Source organism: Haplochromis burtoni, unplaced genomic scaffold (genome assembly GCF_018398535.1).
Source record: "Haplochromis burtoni strain Fernald_Lab_line unplaced genomic scaffold, NCSU_Asbu1 Contig_368, whole genome shotgun sequence".
NCBI lineage: Eukaryota > Metazoa > Chordata > Actinopteri > Cichliformes > Cichlidae > Haplochromis > Haplochromis burtoni.
Window position 1 is genome coordinate 578,805 of NW_024582729.1, and position 19,484 is coordinate 598,288.

Consider the following 19,484-nt stretch of genomic DNA (forward strand, 5'->3'; position numbering starts at 1 on the left):
CTGGTCATATCAGTTGGTTTCAGTCGTCAAGTTGTTAAGAAAGTTATGTTAGGCATATTAATCAAGGAGGAGTTGGAGCTCCTTTTTTCATCACACCTCCACTGACACACCAGTTGGAGGAAATAGTCAACAGGTTGACTTTGGCTCTTGAGAAATATGAGGAAGTTTATAATGTGTTAAACATTTTTAAAAGGTAGTTTATTAATATAAACCTTGAGGTTGCCCAACTGATGTTGTGTAGGCATTTTGCTAATTGAAATGAACTGAACGATCCTCTCTGCAGACCTGATTGCCCATTGTCCTTCTTCGCGGCTGAGCAAAACCAAACAGTGACTGGTGTGCAGGACAGACTGGATGATGGTGGTGTAGAAGATGACCAGCAGCTGCTTCCACTGACAGTTCTGATCTGTCAAATGTTTCTTTAACTTGAGTAACTGGAAGACTAGTCAGGGTTGAGGGAAAGATGAATCAGTACAGTGACATCCTTGATATCCTGCTCCAGAGCACACACACACTTTATAAACTGTTATATATAAATACTGTATAGTTAAATGAAGGTGAGGAGACAACATTTTAGGAGAAAGATTTAATTTATAATCTGTTTGGATAACACTGAAACGAGGACGAGCTGTAAGAACATTTGTGTAAAACGAATCAGGAAAGCAAAGAACAAAGCCAAGATATTTGTCCAACACTTTGAAGTCCTTGATTGAAGTCCTGAATATTGTCTTTGTGTCTGTCTGTCCAATGTGTGCTGAATCTTTATGCCTCTGCCTGTTGGGCTGAGTATCTGTAGGTGTACAACTTGTTATCTGCGCCTCCACTCAGCATCAGCTGCAAACAGAAACAGAGAGAGGACACTGTGAGAACATCACTGTTTCCATCTATCAACTGTTGGTGTGCAAATATCGTACACATCGTACCCCACTTTCTGTCCAGTCCACACAAAATACTTTGTCTTCATGGGCCGCCAGGTCATACAGAGGAGCCTTACAGCTGGGAGACAACAGAGAAATGTTTTAAATATGTAAAGAGTAGAAAATATTTCTGTTAAAGAAGTAATCAGAACAATAAATACTTAGGTCAAGTACAGATGCCTGAAAATTCTATTTAAGTACAGTAACTAAGTATTTGTACTTCAATACTTCCACCTCTGGTCATGTCCCATTAGAAATATGTTCCTTGTGACTAGAGCGGAGCCCTTAACAGTAGTACCAATTATGAGCTTCACTTACCTTCTGGTATCCCAAAGTTTGACTAGGTTGTCAAGGGAACCCGAGACCAACTGGTGCGCATGTGATGGTGCCCACTTGACAGCGGTAACCCAGCCAGTGTGAGAGGTCAGCGACAGCAGAACAAGAGACCCATCTGAAAGAAGAGTTGTAAAGATGACAAGAGTGACAAACAACAATACAAGTCGAAACATAGATGTCTGTGACATTTAGAACAGTCGTACCTTTGGTGCGAGGGTCCCACAGTCGGATGTGTCTATCGGTGCTACCTGAGGCCAGCCGTCGACACAAAGGTGAGTAGGAAATACAGTTAAACACTTTGCTGCCCGTCTGTGAAAAGAAAAACAGTGAAACTGGTAAATACTGGAAAACTGAGTATATGCTAACAAAAGGTAAACTTGGTGGTTGATAAATATGCTATTTCAAACTATTTGAGATGAATTAGTCTGCAACCCTAATTTTTCTTAGGATTGGGACATGCATTGCATACATCCACTACACACAGGCATATAGCAGTAATACGTAGTGTATGTCACTGGTTTGATTTCCTCTATTATAGGCATTTTAAATCACTCATACACTGAAGAAACAAGTCAAATTGTGGCTCTGAGTCTTTTTTATCATTTATACCTGTGTTTCACCCTCTGTGACATAGCTAATAGAATAAAAGCCTGTAAATGGTAAATGGCCTGTATTTGTATAGCACTTTACTTAGTCCCTATAGACCCCAAAGCACTTCATACTACATTCAGTCATCCACGCATTCACACACATGTGATGGCAGCTACATTGTAGCCACAGCTGCCCTGGCGCACTGACAGAGGCGAGGCTGTCGGAGACTGGCGCCACCTGACCCTTTGACCACCATCAGTAGGCAACGGGTGAAGTATCTTGCCCAAGGACACAACGACCGAGACTGTCGGAGCCGGTGCTCAAACCGGCAACCTTCCGATTACAAGACAAACTGCCAACTGTAGGATGATGCTCATTAATCTGTCACATGAAACAACCAAAAGTGTTTATTATCGCTAATTCAGTCACTTTCTATTTTTCTCACCAACGTAGTTTTCATCCCTCCAGTATCGACGTCCCATATGCGGATGGTGTGGTCCCAAGACGCACTACAAACCTCCTCACTGTCACACCACAGGACAGATGACACTGCCTCGCTGTGTCCCGATAATGTCATCAAGGGAGTCTGTGCCCAAGAAAACAAAAACTCATTTTGCAATGACTTAGTGGGCTTATTCTCCAGTCAATCATACTCTGGTTGTGCACTCACCCTGGTAAGGCCAAGCTGCTGAGTCTTCTGTTTTTTCCTTGGTCTGTCAGCCGGCTCCTCGATCTCATCCTGCTCATCTGTAGGCACTGACAGCACAGGAAATATAGTTTATAGCAGCATCACAACAATACCTTTTTTTAACAATAAAGAGGCAGTTGAATCATTCTGGGATCATACCTGCTGACCAGATCTTCAACATTTTGTCCCAGGAGCCACTGCAGAACTGAAAGTGTTTACCACAAACATCCAAAGTCATTAATCGCAGCACTCATTGTTGTCTTTTAAGTTTTTGTCTTGCCCTCTCCAACCTTACCTTCGTTCCTGTGGGGTCTACAGAAATGGTGTCAACACTCCCCGCGTGTCCACGACAGCAATGTCTGGCTTTCACCTTGTTTCTCTCCGAGTTCCACTCCCACAGTAACACGGTTTGGTCCAGAGAGGCCGTCAGAAGCAGAGAGGTCAGACCCTCTACACAGAAAACATCCACAAAGAGGACTTAATAAAGCCTTTGACTATTAACATAGCAGTACATGTCTGTTTCATTTTGTCCCACTTACCTCTTTTGACCCAGGCTACGTCTTTGACCACATCTGTATGTCCAGCCACAGTCATCGCAGGCTTGCCCTCAGTAGACCAAATTCTGGCAGTCTTGTCGTATGACCCTGTTAGGATCCTGCAGGGGAAAAAATAAGGGTCATTCCATTTCAAATCATTATGAGCCTTCTTCTCAAACATCTTCAGTTTCACTAAAGATTTTATGGATATTGTATATAAAAAAAATGTTGCTGTGAAATTTTATGTTCATATAGAAGCTTCGAGCTTCTGGTTCTTTGCCATGTACAAGAACTGAACTGAAAAAGAAGCCAATGTCTAAAGACAAATTAGACAAGACTTTCAGAAAGCCTGCAGCACTATTGCTCTGGACCATTTTAAAAGGAATAGAAAGTCTGGCTCCTTGGAAGTAAAAGATAAAGAATAAGGGGTGGTTTAAGACTTTTGTTTAGCTAATGAACAACCAAGAAGACAAAAAAAGAAAATATGAACACATCACAACAAACTTTTTGCTGATCTAATTTCCCAATTAATAAAAAGCACACTGATGGTCTGCTCTTAACCATCTTACCATTCAGCATCAGCATCTACAGAGCTAATCCAGTCATCATGCATCATACACTCCTCGGGTTCTGGGGCCGTGATCCGCTCCACGTATTCTATCTCCACAACTTCTTCCTGGAACATGGGCAAACAGAGTAAAACATCTGGTTAATGTTGTTTTACTCATGTGGATGCTTGTGACTCGCTTTATACAATATATCCATACGAGTTTAAGCACTATAGCAGGCCATACCGTCGATATACCCTCTGTCGCCATGTGAGTTGACAGTGAGGTTCGCAGGAACTGACCCCTGACCAGGAAGTCAAAGTCCACTTTACTGTGAGAAGCTGTTAAGAGAACCAAATAAATTATCTGAGATTTTTAGAAGTACAGTCTGTGATAAGGACTACATTTGACATACACATACACAAACATATAGCACAACCATTTAAAAATACTACTAAAACTAAATCTACAGAACAATCAGGTGCCACAATAAGATGCCACACACAGTATTTGTGCCAGTGCAAAAAATGGTTTGTCTGCTACAAGAAAGTGGAGAACACCACAGGCCTAAACCCTGCAGGCCTAACAGCAGGAGGTGCATCACTCAGTCTGTTCTTCACCTGGAGACACTCGTTCTCTCTTTCTCTCTCCCGCAGCCGTCATTCCAAAAATGTTCACCTCTTCCTAAATAACCAAATCCCATGTGTTGCCAAATAATTTTTTATTGGTCAATATGGTACACTTTTACACTAATACAAAAGGGGTGGCATTTTTTCCTGATCTTTTTTTGTGCTGTCCTTAGAAAACAAACTTTTTACCATTTCATCCCACATTAAATGTGACAATAGTAGAAAAAAGCATCACATGTATTTTTATGATTGTAGGTCCGGATTTAGTGGCCTATCAATAAAATTTAAAAACTGGTGTATAGTTTGAAGTCTGAACTTTCAACACAAGTTGAATGGAGATTAAACGTGGCTGCAGCTTGTTGCTATGGCATCTTAAATCGGTCAGGTGATTTGGAGATGAGGCGTGTCCATAGACCCCAGAGTGTAACAATCAATGCCTGTGTGAAATCTAAAAATGCCCATGGCATTGATTCAAAATGTACTCTGGCACAATCGTAAGCATCAGTTGCTTACAAGAATATTTTAGGGCATACCAGCACATAGATCTGCCATGCGGTGCCACCACGTGCCACAACATGTAGATCCGCCCCTGTGATTGAGGATTAGGATTATAATGCTATTTATTCTGTGTTTACAGCTCTGCAGCTGGAGGCTGAATTGTAAAGAAGGTGGGGAATAGTTTGTGTGCCTATGATAAAGTGAGCTTACCATTTTTAGCTTCCAGCAGCTTGTTGATTACATTGCTGAGATCCTGCACTTCGGATGCAGCTGGGATGGAGAACGGGACATCATCTACAACGTACCTACAGAGATAGACATATTTTAGCTGCTGCCGGAGTCTACATAACTTCACATTGTTAGCATTAGCATTTAAAAAAAAAACATCGCTACGAACTAGCCACGATCAGAACTACAGATAAAAAAAAAAATTTTGCTAGAGGAAAAGACAGAACATCCCACAATGAGATGATACTGTTTACTCTAAATTACAGCTAGCAAGTTAGCTAGCTCGCTTGCTTGTTTGTCATTTTCTGTTGAGTTTTTTCTTTCTTTCTTTTAAACCTCACCTTTTGTCTTCTGTGAAGAATCTTGCCTGTATCTGAGACATTTTTAGCTAAGTGTTTATTTTGCCAACCACGAGCTCTAGAATATTAAAATACAAGGAATCCTCATAACACGCTTCTCGTGCAGTTTTGCCATGTGGTACGAAACAAACCACTGCAAAACGAAAAGCAGAAGCTCTGCGATCGTCTAGTGACGCCTGGCCAGTATGCGAACTTCCGCTTCTCCCAAGCACCCAAGTTTGGTCACTCGGGAGTCCGGACTGACTTCCTTAGGATGGCAGAACTCAACGGTAATGTATTTAATGATAAATCCTCTACGAACCAGTTATTACGATGATTAGATGAACATCAATGTAAAATGTTTGTATTAATGACCTAAAAGATCTAGAGACTGCTTTTTACGATGTGAGATAGCATTTGTCAGTATACACGGTGGAATTTAATAGAAATAATATTTTTATTTCCATTGGGTGAACAAAATAACCAATACCAAAGTTTCCTCATAACTTCTGATAGCTTATCAGCACTTTTAATCATTAAAAACGAAGGTTAGCTTCACCTGACAATACAGTGTATTAGCATATGAGTATAAACACGAGTCCAAAGCATCAGGTCTAAGTATATCGCCTTTATATGTAATGAGAGCTTCAAAGGGTTTAAATGTTTTTGCCTAATTAAAAATGTAAATTCTTTACTAAAGCAAAAGTACAAACTCCGAAATGTACTCAAAGAAAGAAAGTAAAAATGAGCTCCAAGGAGGAAATTTTTTATAACCATTTTTGTACAAAGGTAACCTTATACTATATAAATGTAATAATAAAAATAATATTAGAACATGAAAATATAAATATTGTTATTTAAATTTTGATTCAAATTAATGTATTCAGTTTGAGAACATTTTATACCTATTTTCTATTGCCTACTTATAGGGTGACTTTGCCTCCACACCAACAGTAAAATAAGAAAAGTCAGGGGTTACGGTGGGATTCAAAAGGTGGGGGGAGTATTGGGGCCACATTAAGAAAATAATATATTGTTCATCATTTTGAGAGTACAGTAAAAATTTCGAGATTAAGTCGAACATCTATTTTGAGAAAAAAAAGTTGACATGTGATTACAATTACAATTCATTGTTTAGATAGCTTAGTGAAACAAATTGATCAGCTGTCTTTTGATACATCATCTTCATTGCATGAGGGTGTAATCATCAATAACCTTGCATTAAGATCCATTGGTTGTTTTCCACCTAACCAGATCCAGCTTTCTACACCATCTTCTTAATGTCTTTATACTGATCACCACACTGTGTCTATGAGCTAAAAGAGAAATCATTTACTTTCTTGTTACTTAAACTGATTCTGAAGTATGGTTTGTCTTGAAACAACTGTAATCTCCACATTTTGATATTTCCTCAAAATACACTTTCAACTTTAATCTCAATATTTGGACTTTATTCTCAGAATGAACAACAATATTATTTTTCTTAATGTGGCCTCTACTGCACACATTTTGATGGTACATGCTGAAAATGATCCGAGTCATTTTGGACCGTTTTAGTGCCAAAATAAATAATTTGAAATTTCAGACAACCCCTCTCCAATAGTGCCAGACATCAACAGAGAAAATTATTAACTCATAAATAATTACACAACTGTTAAAAAAAAAATATTTTGCTTTCTAAGTATTCAAAAAATGTCAACCAATTTTTAAACAAATAACTAAGTATGGCTTGATACAGCCTTAGGTTCGAATATTAATTCTCACGTTGTGAGATTTTGCTGTCATTCCGTGACAGTGTGTGAAACTTTTCTTAACAGTTCTTCTGTGCTGTAAAACAAAGGTGCACATTACACTTTATACACATGCATCTTGCCTTATTTGAGTCAATACAGTTTTACTTGTATTCTGCCAAATCACAACAGAAATTGCCTGAAGGTGGTTTATATTCTAATGTATGAACCTACAATACAGAGAAAACTCTGACAATTAAATGGCCCCGTAAAATCAAGCACTTGGCTACAGTAGGAATGAAAAACTCCCTTGTAACAGGATGAAACCTCCGGGAGATCCAGACTCAGGGAAGGGCGACCATCTGCAGCGACCGGTTGGCTTGCCCTCTCTTATTGCTTCATTTTTTGAATTCATAAAGCAAGGACTAATATTTTCAAATTCTGTTTTCTTAATTTACTGATTAGGTACTGCTTGAATTTGCTTGTCCTTAAATGGCACCATTTGGTCATCCACACAATCTTGTATCTTTGCACTCATGTTATTTTCTTTATTTAGAGTGCAAGTCATTTTAAATATAATCACTAGAGCAAACTCCTCACATCATGCAGTCCTATGACTATGTCAGAATGAGGTGGGGCATCCTACCCTCACATGTTATAGGACCAAAAATTGACACTTTTCCAAACACTTTGATTCAAGTTCAAATGTACTGGGCATGAGGCTTAAAAAAAAAAACATATACTATATCTTTTTCCATCTTTGAGTGAAGTTACTCTTTTCTCTCCCAGGGAAACCCAGCAGCTGTACCTTTAGCTAGCAGACACACTGTGTTCACAGTTTGCTGACATTTGTTTAGCTGATAAAAATGTTGAATTTGAAATTACATGCTACTTAGAAAAACCTCACTTATAACACTATAGATAATACCACTGAACCTAAAGTAACAAATCTGTTTTGAAAATATAAGTAGAAAGTGTTGTGGAAAAATATAGGGATTGAAAGTAGTCAGAAAAATAAATACTCATACTATTGCAGACAGCTAAATCTAGCTAGTATAATAAGTGAAGTGTTTGTACTTAATTACTTCCCACCCCTGCTGGATGCATTTATTTGTACATTAAAAACACACACACACACACACACACACACACACACACACACACACACACACAGCATTTGAGCAAAAGGTTTTATTTCACCAGGCTTTGTTTATCACAAGAGAACTGGGAAATCTGTACTGAACTCATGACAAAACTAGATCTCTTCATGAATAAAACAAATGCTTGTCTACAGAGGCTTCTGGTAGATTAAGCTTAAACATCTTTGGAAAAAAACAAAAAAAAACAAACCAAAAAACTTTTATTGTCTTTATGACCAGAGAAAAGAATGAGATCTAATGATTACTCTGATGTTTACTTCGAACTTCTTTTCAGATGTCCACAGACAGGCACTCAATACTGTAGTCCTCAGAAAATATAATTGAATAATAAAAATAAAAGACAAAAGTCTATTTACACTCTCCTCTTTTCAATCTTCTTCCTGCTCCTCCTTTACCTTCTTTTTCTTTTTTTTCTTCTTCTCTGTTGTCTAGAGAGAGAGAGAGAGAGAGAGTTCGATCATTAAAGGGGAGGAAGAAAAAAAGGGATAATTTTAAAACTTTAGCTTCCATCTTACCTCAGTAACTGCTACCACCTCTTCTTCCTCTGGTTCTTCCATTTCCTCCTCTGTTTTCTTATCCTTCTTTTTCTTCTTTTTCTTCGGGGTGTCCTCTGCTGCCGCTGATGTTTCTGCTTGTTCTTCTTCTAAACACAGAGCCAGAACACTATCAGCATCACAGATCCAAATGCACAGGAGGCAGAGGATTGACTCCAAACTCACTCACCTTCTATTACCAACTCCCGTTTTGCCTTTTTGGGTTTGACTGCCGATGTCGTGGGCTCTGTGGCATCCTCTTCTTCTACCTCTTCAAACTTCCTCTTCTTCGATGTGGACGGAATCGTAGAATCACCTGACGGATCATAAATTCTCACTTCACTGTGAAGGAAAAGTAGTAGCAGGCATTAACCACCTTACATGTGTAGATGTGGAAATATGCAAAATATGCTGCAAGTGACAACTAACCTCTTGTGCTGGTATTTCTCTACCTTTGCCATTGCTTTGCCTGTTCCACTGATTCTTCGGATCTGAAAAGAAAATGTGGATTCAATGACTAAAGGAGGGGGGAAAAAAATAACAAAAACAGGGATTTTACCAGGATAACAGATTCAGAAGAAATACAAAAATCCATTACATATAGTACTTTTCTACCTGGACACTCAAAAGTGCTATATTGGAGCAAGATACTACTTGCATTTAGCATCTTGCTCAAGGACTGGGGATACTGGAGTAGCCAGACATGGAATGGCGAACTGTCTGATTAGTAGATGACCTGCTCCACCTCCTGAGGTACAGCCACATTTGTGAACATGAGCCAGAACTGCTGTTGTGTTCTTAGGGCTAATGTTCAGACTAAAGCAAAACGAGAAACTTTCCAGTGATCAGACAAATCAAATTTGCAATTCTTTCTAGAAAATAGGGATATCCAGTCCTGTGAACTATAGGGGCGAGAGGCCATGTGGCTTCTTATCAGCAGTCAGTTCAAAAGCCTCTGATAGTACAGGGATGCATTGATGGTTATGCAACTGTCACATCTGGAGAGGCACCATCAATACTGAAAGGTATACACTGGATTTAGAGCAACACAGGATTACCATCCAGAGTAGAACCCTTGCATAGTTAAACCAGACAAAACTAAACGGCATAAGGCATCTATTACATGGTTTCACAGTAGAACAGGTTGGGTACTGGTCTGACCCAGACCTTTGACCACTGGAATCCATTCACACATTACAACGAAGACAAGAAAAGGATGACATTCATCTTCCCAGTTCCCAGACATTTAAGGACTGCTATAACAAAATGGGGTGCTATGCTGTGTTAATTATTAAACAGCTTTGTCCCATCATTCAACACTACCTTTTTTGCTGCTTAAAAATGGTAAGTTTTGGATTTTAAACTGCTAAGACCCAAACTCTTCCATGACATGCATTTTTAATTTCTCTTTGATATTTGGACATATTGGGACCTAATGAATGTAAAAACAAAGAATTACCAGATTTTTATTTTTGCCCATTTTTTGTTCCACATATGAGGACATAGCTGTGGGCGGTATAAACAGTATACAGTAGAAACAATATAAATTTGACCAACGGTAGACATTTTGACTATACCGCGATAGCGCATGGTGACGGTCTCATCAAGCGGTGCCTGTTTTGGTCGAAAACATTGCAGCGGCTGCGAACAATATCTGCAAATTATGCCGGGCGACAGTAACAGCAAAGAGACAAAGCACTTTTGGGATATGGGAAAAGCCAAAAACTGCACTTCCTCCACTTCCGTACCATTGATTCATTAATGCTGAATTTTCTCGCAGCTGCTCTATTCCCATGTTGTTGCAATATATTAATGATTAATCTCTCAGTCAGAACATGGCATATCATGTTTAGGTGGAAACTAGTGAGCAAACTTCCTGCTAACTTCTAACGCCGTTGAATTTAATAAATTCTGTTTTCATGGATGCCTGGATGTTAAACTTAATTGTTAAACCTGGTAAAGCCGCAACGCTGATTATTTTATTAAAAATTAAAGAATTTAGACAGTTTTTAACTCTCAGTGATGCTGTAGTGTTTGACTGACTTTGGAACCTGAAGGAGGAGTTTTGGACCCAGATTACTCCACGAGGCTCCTGACTACGGCAGCCGTAAGGCTCCGGTAATCCATCAAGCTGTACGCCTTCATAGCTTACCAAAGTCGTATTAAATTATTTTTTTTTGACAGATTTCTGCGTACCATTTACCACATAAAATCAGTTAGAGGTCAGTAAGCACAACCAGAATTCATACATAAGGCACACTGTCAATTTTTGAGAAAATTAAAGGATCCTAAGCGTGCCTTATAGTGTGTAAAATACGTTATACAGAATATTGCGATATACATGTCACATGCTTCAAATTATACCGTGATATTGATTTTAGGCCATATTGCCCAGCTCTATGAGGACATTTGTTTTAAATTTCGATACAACAGTGGCAGTATACTGTCCTTGTAAGTGGATATCAGGCCCTTGTAGAGCAAGATTTAGTATTTTGGTCAGACAACCCAAAATGTGATGTCCACATATGTGGACGTCAGGGCCAAGGATGTTAAATAGCATCCCAACTTTTCTGGAATAGGGGTTGTAGCTGTACTTACCCCCTTATCTTCCAACTGACGTAGTCTGGCCTCCAGCTTTGCACGGTTCTCTGCACCCATTTCTGCATTTGTGTCTTCTCCGAGAGCATCATAGCGAATAGCCAGGGCTGCTTTAGCTGCCAGCATCCTGGAAATCTGCATTGGCATTACAGAAAACCAAAGCCTGAGTTGACAGCTTCACATTGTGGCCACCAACCATTATTCAGTCACATATCACACTCTAAGAACATACCTTGCCCTTGTTCTTAGCAGTTGTCTGGCCCACTAGAGAAGCATGGTATATGAGACCATACTTGGGTGTGTCTTTGCGCGTCTTCAGGGCTCTAAAAAGAGCCTTCTCTGCTCCAAGGATCTGGACTGTGGAGGCTGGATGCTTTGCCAGATTCAGAAGGGAACCTGGATCGCACAATGAATGAAACAAAGAACTGTAGCTATGGCGTTCTTCAAAGACCTGACTACTAGTGCTTTCACTGCCAGCTCAGATGAGGTAGTGACTTAAAACCATCAGTCATGTTCAGGAAAGTGACTTAGTGTCATCATCATCACTGCTAGGCCAGTTTTCACAAATGACATTCTCCCCCCCCCCCCAAATTCACCTGCATGTGAGATGAGACGGGCGCCAACCAGCTCCCCCACCATTACAGTGAGGTTGGGAGCGATTGCCATCATTCTGTTCTTCAGGTAGTCGTAGAGCTGAGCCCGGTATTCTGAAATCTCTACCACCTATGGGAGAAAAAAAAATAAAGAAAACATTCAAAAACAAATTCATGAATGCAGGGTACCAGTCACAAAAGGCAAAGACGCACAGAAAACCCTGTGTTTGCAACAGACAACAGTCATTGCCATCACAGTCACTGTAGCAAACAGTGAGCACACACACCTGATCACATAGGTGCCTGATGTTGCCAATGTCCTCCTCTGACACTTCTGTTCCCATGGAGATTTCAGCAGCCAGTTTAACCTCTGCCTCGATCTCCTCTGGGAGGATATCTGATAGATCAGAGCTGGCGACGTTTGTGCGATCACCTGCAGACACAAACATATGGCAGTTACTCAGGAATGTCACCACATGGAAGTTAAACCAATGCACGCAAGTCTTGGAGCAACAATACGCTGACTTTAAACAAGCTCAGAGCACTGTGGTTTACTCAGCCTGACAGGAAACCATAAAATTTTAAAGGATTGAAAGAGGCTCTGAATAAAATTTAAAGGTGCTAATGAATTTGAATGTGGAAATTGTAGGATGCTGTGTTTTTGCTGGCTTTACTCAAAATATTTAGGATATCTAGATATGCTTCTCTGACTGTGTTGTGCAAAAGCAGGATGGTCCTTACCTATCTTGCGGACACTCTTGCAGTAGGCTAAGTTGTCTGTGATCACTTTTCCCAGCTCAGGGAAATGCCAGCCATACCACTCTCTGCAACGCATTATGTAATTATTAAGTTCTTTGTCGAGGTCATCCAGAAGAGCTAGAAGCAAGGACGAAAACACAGTACAGCTGATGTTAACTGCTCAAATGATAATTTTTAGAGCAAAAATATCAATAATTGACATTTTTATTATCCCAAAAAGAAAAATCTAGATGTTTTCTTTGTTTGCAATGATAACAAACTGAAGGTTTTTGGACATTCTGAAAATAATTTAAACTGCTGATGGTTCTCTTGCACTACTGTCTGACATGTTGCAGGCACAACAACAGACATAACTGTGTAATACAACACTTACAAATAGCCTGCACAATCATTGTGTCCACCTTGTCAGGACTGAACTTCAGCTTGTAGCGGGATAAACTGCAACCAGATGAGAACACGAGTTAATTCAAATTTCTAGATTAATGAAGGGATTTTCAATAAGCCAGAGGATTGCTCCCTCAGTGGTAGTGACGAATGCTGAGAAAAATCTACACAAATATTTCAGACAGCAAATGTAATCATAGGCAGCAGTTGGATTCATATAACATAATATATGCACCACTAACCTGTGAGCCAACCCTAAAGACATAGCACTCATCTCCCTGGGAGGAAGTCCAGTGATGAGGCTCTCCATCTGACCCCTGATGCATCTCATCAGTTCAGCCACAGCAGGGCTGTGGACACAGCTCAGGTCCAGTTTTTCCTGAAGACCAGAAGTCATTAGAAACACAACGTTCGATAACAATGCTGTCTTTTAGGCTGACAGAAATATCAGTGACTTACTTTGATAACGCCACCGAGTTTTGCATCACTAATAGCCAGCTGCTCATGAGCTTCCTTGGCAACAACTTTCTTCAAGACCTTCTTCAGACTCTTGCCAAGTTTTCCCTCAACAAGGGCAGTTGCAGCTAAAAAGTGAAAATAGAGACTAAAATAAAGCTTAGCTGTGCTAAGCGCTTGCACAAAACACAAAAAGTGTCAACTCTCATATGTATGAGGAGGAATTGGTCTCAGCGGTAGTGACGACTGAGCAATACCTCATGTTTAATCAGACACAGCTTTGCATCACAGACTAATCTCAGGTGAACATTAGGGCTCAAATTTCTCATTACCTGCTAAAGCCTCTGTTGTGTCCTGGAACTTCTCAAAATGCTTCAGCTTAACACTGGTAGGACAAAAGGAAATATATGGAAGTTACATTTCATCTACGATTTATAGTAATAAGTCCATTGTTATATTTCAGGCATAAAGAGTGCCGCCAGGTGGTAAAATGTAACATCAGCACTTACATTTTATTGGCTTTTTCGGGAGTTTCAAACTCCTTATACAGGCTGTCGACCTGCTGCAGTTTGGATTCATTGAGAACCTTAAAACACAATACACAGACATTAGTTAAAAGAAATATGTAAAGCAGTGAGATGGCTTACATCGTTAAGAATGTAACTTAAAGTAATGGCTGATGGACGCATTTGAACAACCTACAATTCTAAAATGCATGTGGAGTCAGCACCACCTCAGTGTGCACACGTGGTTGCAGGCCCTTCACAGTACAAGCTTGATGTTCACTTATGACTTAGCCAAGCTCGTGCGCAAACAAAACACCTTTAAATAAAAATGTAATCCATATCCACAAGTACAACGAAGAGATTGCTTTTTTCATACCGTAAATAACACGTTTATGACACCTACCGACTCTCAGTGAACTAGCTGGATGGCTAATCCGCGCTAACGCAAATTGCCCCTGTGCTAAAGTCGCCCATTTTAAAAAGATTGCAAACAATAGTCGAATACTTACTTTGAATATTGCATATCCAGCTGCGGTTTCAAACAACACGAGCATTTTGGCAACGCCTTAGTGCAGTTATTGCGCACACCTCTGGAGCCTTCACGTTTCCACCTCGATCACCACGCTGCTGCTCTCACTCTGAAACACACGCGGCGTGGACAGGGCACCAGGAAACTATTGGGTTGCCAGGTTCGTTCACATCGGTCGCTATCCCCCGAGCTTAACATTAAAAAGACAATTTAGGGTTTATTTATAGATAAGCGGAAGAAAATGTTTCTACGGATGGGTGTATCGCGGTGTATCTAATGCACCGTATTGTCAATGTATTTTTACGTTTTCTTTACCTTAGAATATGTTTCTGCTTCTATTGTGGAAAAAATACACTTTGAAATACGTTTAATTACGCACACAGCATACAGGTTAATAAAATCGAGCGAGCGGCCACTTAGCTTATGACGCTTACAAGATTTATGTGTTGCTCTTTAGACAATGCAGTGCATTTATAATATCTACCAGGCGGCTTTTCACCAAAAATGGCAACCCAAGAGAATTTGTTACATTAAACCTCGCGAGAAGTTGTAGCCAACTACTGGTAAAATCAAAATTGCAGTCTAAGTCTCAAGTATAATTTTTTTTTACCACAAAACTTTTTATACATATTAAAATACTTAACGTAAGTATGTATAGACATATATTTATTCGTTTTCGTCTGTGTTGGTTTATGGTCTTCCTTCTTTGGCGGATGTGACGAAACCATAGTTCGCTCAAAGTAAATACATGCGCCTATGAGGGCAACGCGTTGAGGAGAAGTTTCTCTAGAACTACCTTCATTCTCAGCGTGAAGAAAGATTTTGGCCTGGCGGTATGAACGAGTCGGCAAACTATCCTCCGCCCGACTTTGGCTCTCCTCCTTCCAATTCCTTCCAGTCGTTCCAGCAGCAGCAGTCGCACTCGAGTAGCTTCCATCCCACCATGTGGAGCTGGAGCGAAACGCCTACCGAACACACCTGGGGCTGCGACAGTAGTGTTGGCAGGCACCACGGGTCAGCGGCAAGTTATGGGTTCTCATCAAACCGTGGAAACCACGGACCTACACATACATACAGTGAGTGGAATATACAGTAGTTTCCCTATTGAAGATGGGTTCCTTCATGTTACTGTCGCCCTAAAGTGCCATGAAGGACCACATAATGTAAAGACTGACTTACACCATGGGGTTCTGCTCTAACAAAAAAGTCATAGATTTAGCAGTTATGTTGCAGTTAAGGAATAAGTGTTTAAAGCTTTATAGCATGTGTGAATGCAGCAAGTGGCGTCAGTGGGTTATTTGGTGTTAAAACACTTGAATTCGTTTCATAAAAGCCAACTAGTGACAGAACGGATACATCCGTGGAAAACAAGGAAAAATAAACTAAAAACAAAACCACATCCCCACAATAACTTTGATAGCAGATGTGTAGTTTAAGATACATGCAGTGCGCCTTTAGTCGCCATAAAGGACATGTCCGTGTGTCTGTTTTTTAAAGAAAGGTGTGTTTGAATTTCTTGCGTGTGTTTTCAGGTCAAAACTTTAGTCATGAATGGGATCGAGGTGGACATCAAAGCTACCGAGCTCCCAGCCATCATGGAAAAAAGGTGACATTTCTGAGAACTTTGTATTTATATTTAAAGTGAATGGAACGTTGTTGGGAACTTTGAGCTTTTCACCCCTTGCAGAAAAACAGGAAAGAACCAGAGTATTCCCATTTTTGTGACACCTGCGACCGGGGCTTCAAAAACCAGGAAAAGTACAATGAGCATGTTTCTCAGCATGTCAAGGTATTTCACTCTAGGCTACTTACTAGATATATATTAGTGCTGTTCACATTGATATTCTTTACTTTTTACTGAGAGCTCCAATTGAATCCACTTTTAGTGTTCTGTGGCTGACTGCAGCTTCATGGCCCATGAAAAACTTGTCAGCATACACTGGAAAAATGTAAGTGGAAGAAGATGATGTAAAGTGATTAGCTTGTAGTAGTTCCCCTTTTCTAATGTGAATACTCTGTGTTGACAGAACCATGCACCAGGAACTAAAAGAATCAAACTGGACACACCAGAGGAGATTACTAAATGGAGAGAGGAAAGACGCAAGTTAGTTAGAAACTGTGGCAGTCATGAACTTTTGATGCAATTTTGCCATTAGTTAAGCCACATATGCATACTTCCCATGTCCAGTCATTAATTTGTCTTTACTGGTTTACTAGAAACTATCCAACACTTGTGAATATTGAGAAGAAGAAAAAAGTCCTGGAGGTGCGGGAGGAAACGGGAGCTGTCCTGGAAACAGCTCAGTTTGGGTAAATGTTTACATTTGAATGTATAAATTATGGATTTTGGTGTGCATCTCTTTTATTTTCTATTTTGATATACATTTTTTTAATTTGAAATGAAGTCTGTCTTACCAAAAAGTTAACTTGCATAAGCAATGATGTATTTATTTTCAGACGAATGAGAGGAAGAGGCAGAGGTCGTGGTTGGAAAAACAGAGGATTCCAAGGGCGACATCTGAGACGGCCACACTCATCGGACTGCATTGTTACAGAGAAGCCTAAACCACTCACCCACCCATGCAGGGACGGGGATCCACTCGGAGCATTAGCCACTAGTGACCATGGTGAGTTAATTGACCAAAGTTCAATCAAGCCTGTGCACAATCACCTACATAGAGGACAAGATCAAAAAGCTTTCACTGGTTATCCTCTGGTTATTCTTTGATTGAAATACACAGACACCCCTATATAGTGATAGTGATATATATAGTGCTCTGTTTTTCATTGGCTCCAAGATTCTGACAGAGATGAGTCCAGGACCAGTGGCTTGGTTGTGGCCCCTAAGAAGATGAGCTCAGCTCTGGGATCCCTAGTAGCAAACTACGGATCAATGACCGAAAGTGATGATGAACCAGGTGAGCACATAGTGTTTGCTGGATAATAGTCCAAAATCTTCACCATGCAAGAAAAATGCTAATGATTCTGTCTTGTTGAATTGTTTTGATTTTGTTGTTAATTTACACTTTTTACTACCTCACCTATGTCGCTTTTCCACTACCACCTACTTTACTCATCTACTCTGTTTCAGTCTTTTTACATTACCACCTCAATTTGGGTGGGGTTGTTATAGCAGCGCAACCCTAAAGTTCCTTGACATGAAGCACAAACGTAAATGGACTTTTCTACCCTCTCTTGGGTGCAGTCTGATGACATTTCATTTTCGGCTCAACTCTGCTCACTTCAAACCCCGGCCCAATAAGTGCTAAAAAAGTACCTGATACGGTACCACTGCCTACCGAAAAATCCTAAAAATCAAGCTGACTAGAATGGAGCCTTGCTTGCACGAATGCAGACTGTATTCTTTTGGATCCAATACATGTAAATTTGTCAGTGGGCACGTGCAAGAGTAATATACTTATAGAGTTTTTTGTTTGTGTGTGTGTGTGTGTGTGTGTGTGTGTGTGTGTGTGTGTATTAGGGGTGCAACGATACACAAAATTCACAGTTCGGTTCATTTCGATACTTTGGTGTCTATGTCAATGTTCTAATTTTTCATGTGTCTGAGCGAACACACAAACTCCCTGAGCGGTCCCTTGGACCACTGTGAGCAACAGCAGACGTGTGCACTGTGGTCACGCCAGCATCTAATCCATCCAAGTTACATGGTTTATTAAAATAATCAAATTACAGCATTTACATTTATGTTAGACTACTTTTAATTAACTGCTTTAGCCCACTTACTATGAAAATTTAAAAAATCTTGTTCATGACCTGTGCAGTATGTTAACACTATTGGAAGTAAAAATAACTTGAACTCCAATTTTGAAAGTGCAACTTTTTTTATTTATTTATTTATTTATTTATTTATTTATTTATTTATTTATTTATCATAAAGCTCTGACTTGTATTATGAGTACGAGTCTGTGGTCTGGAAGAGAGTTCTGTAACTCTGTATATAATGACCAATGTTGGGCAAATAATTATATAGTTATTTCTACAAAAAAGTTACTGAGTTTTGCAAACAAATTTTTTTGCAGCTGTTTACCTATAAATGCTGCCAAGGCATTTTTTTTAAACAAACATTTCAAAATATTAACAGAACAATCAGGTGTTCTGCATCAAATTTGATGCCACACAAATTATTTGTGCCACTCCAAAAAATAATTTCTGTCCACTATGAGTTAAAGGAGAACAACAGCCTGATACCTGCAGGCCTGACAACAGGAAATGTATCATTCCTGTAACACCTGTAACATTTAGCAGTCGCCTCATTGTTCTGACACACACGACAAAACTGTTGACTACACTACACACTAACTACACAAGATTTGCGCTAAACATCGCAAATCTCTCACATCTCAAAACACTCCTAAGACTTCCTCCCGTGTCTTAATAACTAAATGCCATGTTGCCATATAATTTTTTTTGATTGATTGACATGGTACATTTTTCGACCAATGGGAAAGGCTGGGGGCTGGGGGTTGGTTTTGTTTTTGCTCAAACGCCGAGAGTGTTTCGATGGTTTTCTTTATAAAACGTTGTCTTTACCGTTTCTTCCCACATTGAATATAAACAACGATAGTATTCAGGGGAAAAAAACAAAACAAACATTTCATATATTTTTATCATAACTCTGGTTTTACGTGGCCTATTAACACAATTTAAAAACTGGTATAAAGTCCACACTTTTTCCGTCAATTGGTCCATCTGTCCTGCTCACATCTCCAAGATGGGCCAAGATGTGAACGGTCTGCTACAGAACTTGCTCTGTCTTAAAACTCCTTTATAAGCAGCAAAGCGAACTTTAAGGTGCACACTTCTAGCTGTATGTGATGGCAAAAAACCTGGGCTCAGATAAGAGAGCTCTTATCACTCCTACACAGCAAATCCAGCATGTCCAAATTAACACTGTCGGATTTGATTT

The 19,484-nt window shown here is 39.8% G+C and overlaps 3 protein-coding genes and 1 non-coding gene across 5 annotated transcripts; 1 reads left to right on the forward strand and 3 right to left on the reverse strand.

The window, feature by feature from the left end:
- Window positions 1–571: 571 nt before the first annotated feature.
- wdr12 (WD repeat domain 12) lies at window positions 572–5,490 on the reverse strand. Its single transcript, XM_005943365.1, has 13 exons — window positions 5,313–5,490; window positions 4,954–5,048; window positions 3,863–3,957; window positions 3,638–3,744; window positions 3,072–3,187; window positions 2,828–2,982; window positions 2,692–2,737; window positions 2,515–2,600; window positions 2,290–2,430; window positions 1,457–1,562; window positions 1,236–1,368; window positions 924–996; window positions 572–834 (listed from the first exon to the last, which is right to left on the reverse strand). The coding sequence occupies exons 1-13, from the start codon at window positions 5,351–5,353 to the stop codon at window positions 763–765; spliced, it is 1,266 nt and encodes a 421-aa protein (XP_005943427.1). The 5' UTR covers window positions 5,354–5,490; the 3' UTR covers window positions 572–762.
- Window positions 5,491–8,215: 2,725 nt separating this feature from the next.
- nop58 (NOP58 ribonucleoprotein homolog (yeast)) lies at window positions 8,216–14,685 on the reverse strand. 2 transcript variants are annotated; one of them, XM_005943367.3, is made up of 15 exons: window positions 14,538–14,685; window positions 14,032–14,108; window positions 13,855–13,907; window positions 13,526–13,650; window positions 13,309–13,445; window positions 13,056–13,120; window positions 12,665–12,799; window positions 12,211–12,356; window positions 11,927–12,053; window positions 11,563–11,726; window positions 11,331–11,465; window positions 9,162–9,223; window positions 8,923–9,074; window positions 8,715–8,839; window positions 8,216–8,627 (listed from the first exon to the last, which is right to left on the reverse strand). In XM_005943367.3, exons 1-15 carry the CDS (start codon window positions 14,580–14,582, stop codon window positions 8,568–8,570), a joined length of 1,608 nt encoding a protein of 535 aa, XP_005943429.1. In that variant the 5' UTR covers window positions 14,583–14,685; the 3' UTR covers window positions 8,216–8,567. The 2 variants fall into 2 exon arrangements, with proteins under 2 accessions (XP_005943429.1, XP_005943428.1); XM_005943366.3 differs by having other exon boundaries at window positions 8,715–8,842.
- Window positions 11,802–11,885, reverse strand: LOC121815917. The gene has a single exon (XR_006055473.1). It is a non-coding gene; the product is annotated as a small nucleolar RNA SNORD11B (small nucleolar RNA).
- Window positions 14,686–14,817: 132 nt separating the features above from the next.
- nufip1 (nuclear FMR1 interacting protein 1) lies at window positions 14,818–17,475 on the forward strand (the record flags this gene model as incomplete). Its single annotated transcript, XM_005943368.3, is given in 8 exon segments — window positions 14,818–15,633; window positions 16,090–16,163; window positions 16,245–16,346; window positions 16,444–16,506; window positions 16,585–16,661; window positions 16,775–16,867; window positions 17,015–17,184; window positions 17,356–17,475. Coding segments are annotated over 8 exon segments (940 nt in total), but the record flags the coding sequence as incomplete, so codon positions are not given.
- Between the last annotated feature and the right edge of the window lie 2,009 nt (window positions 17,476–19,484).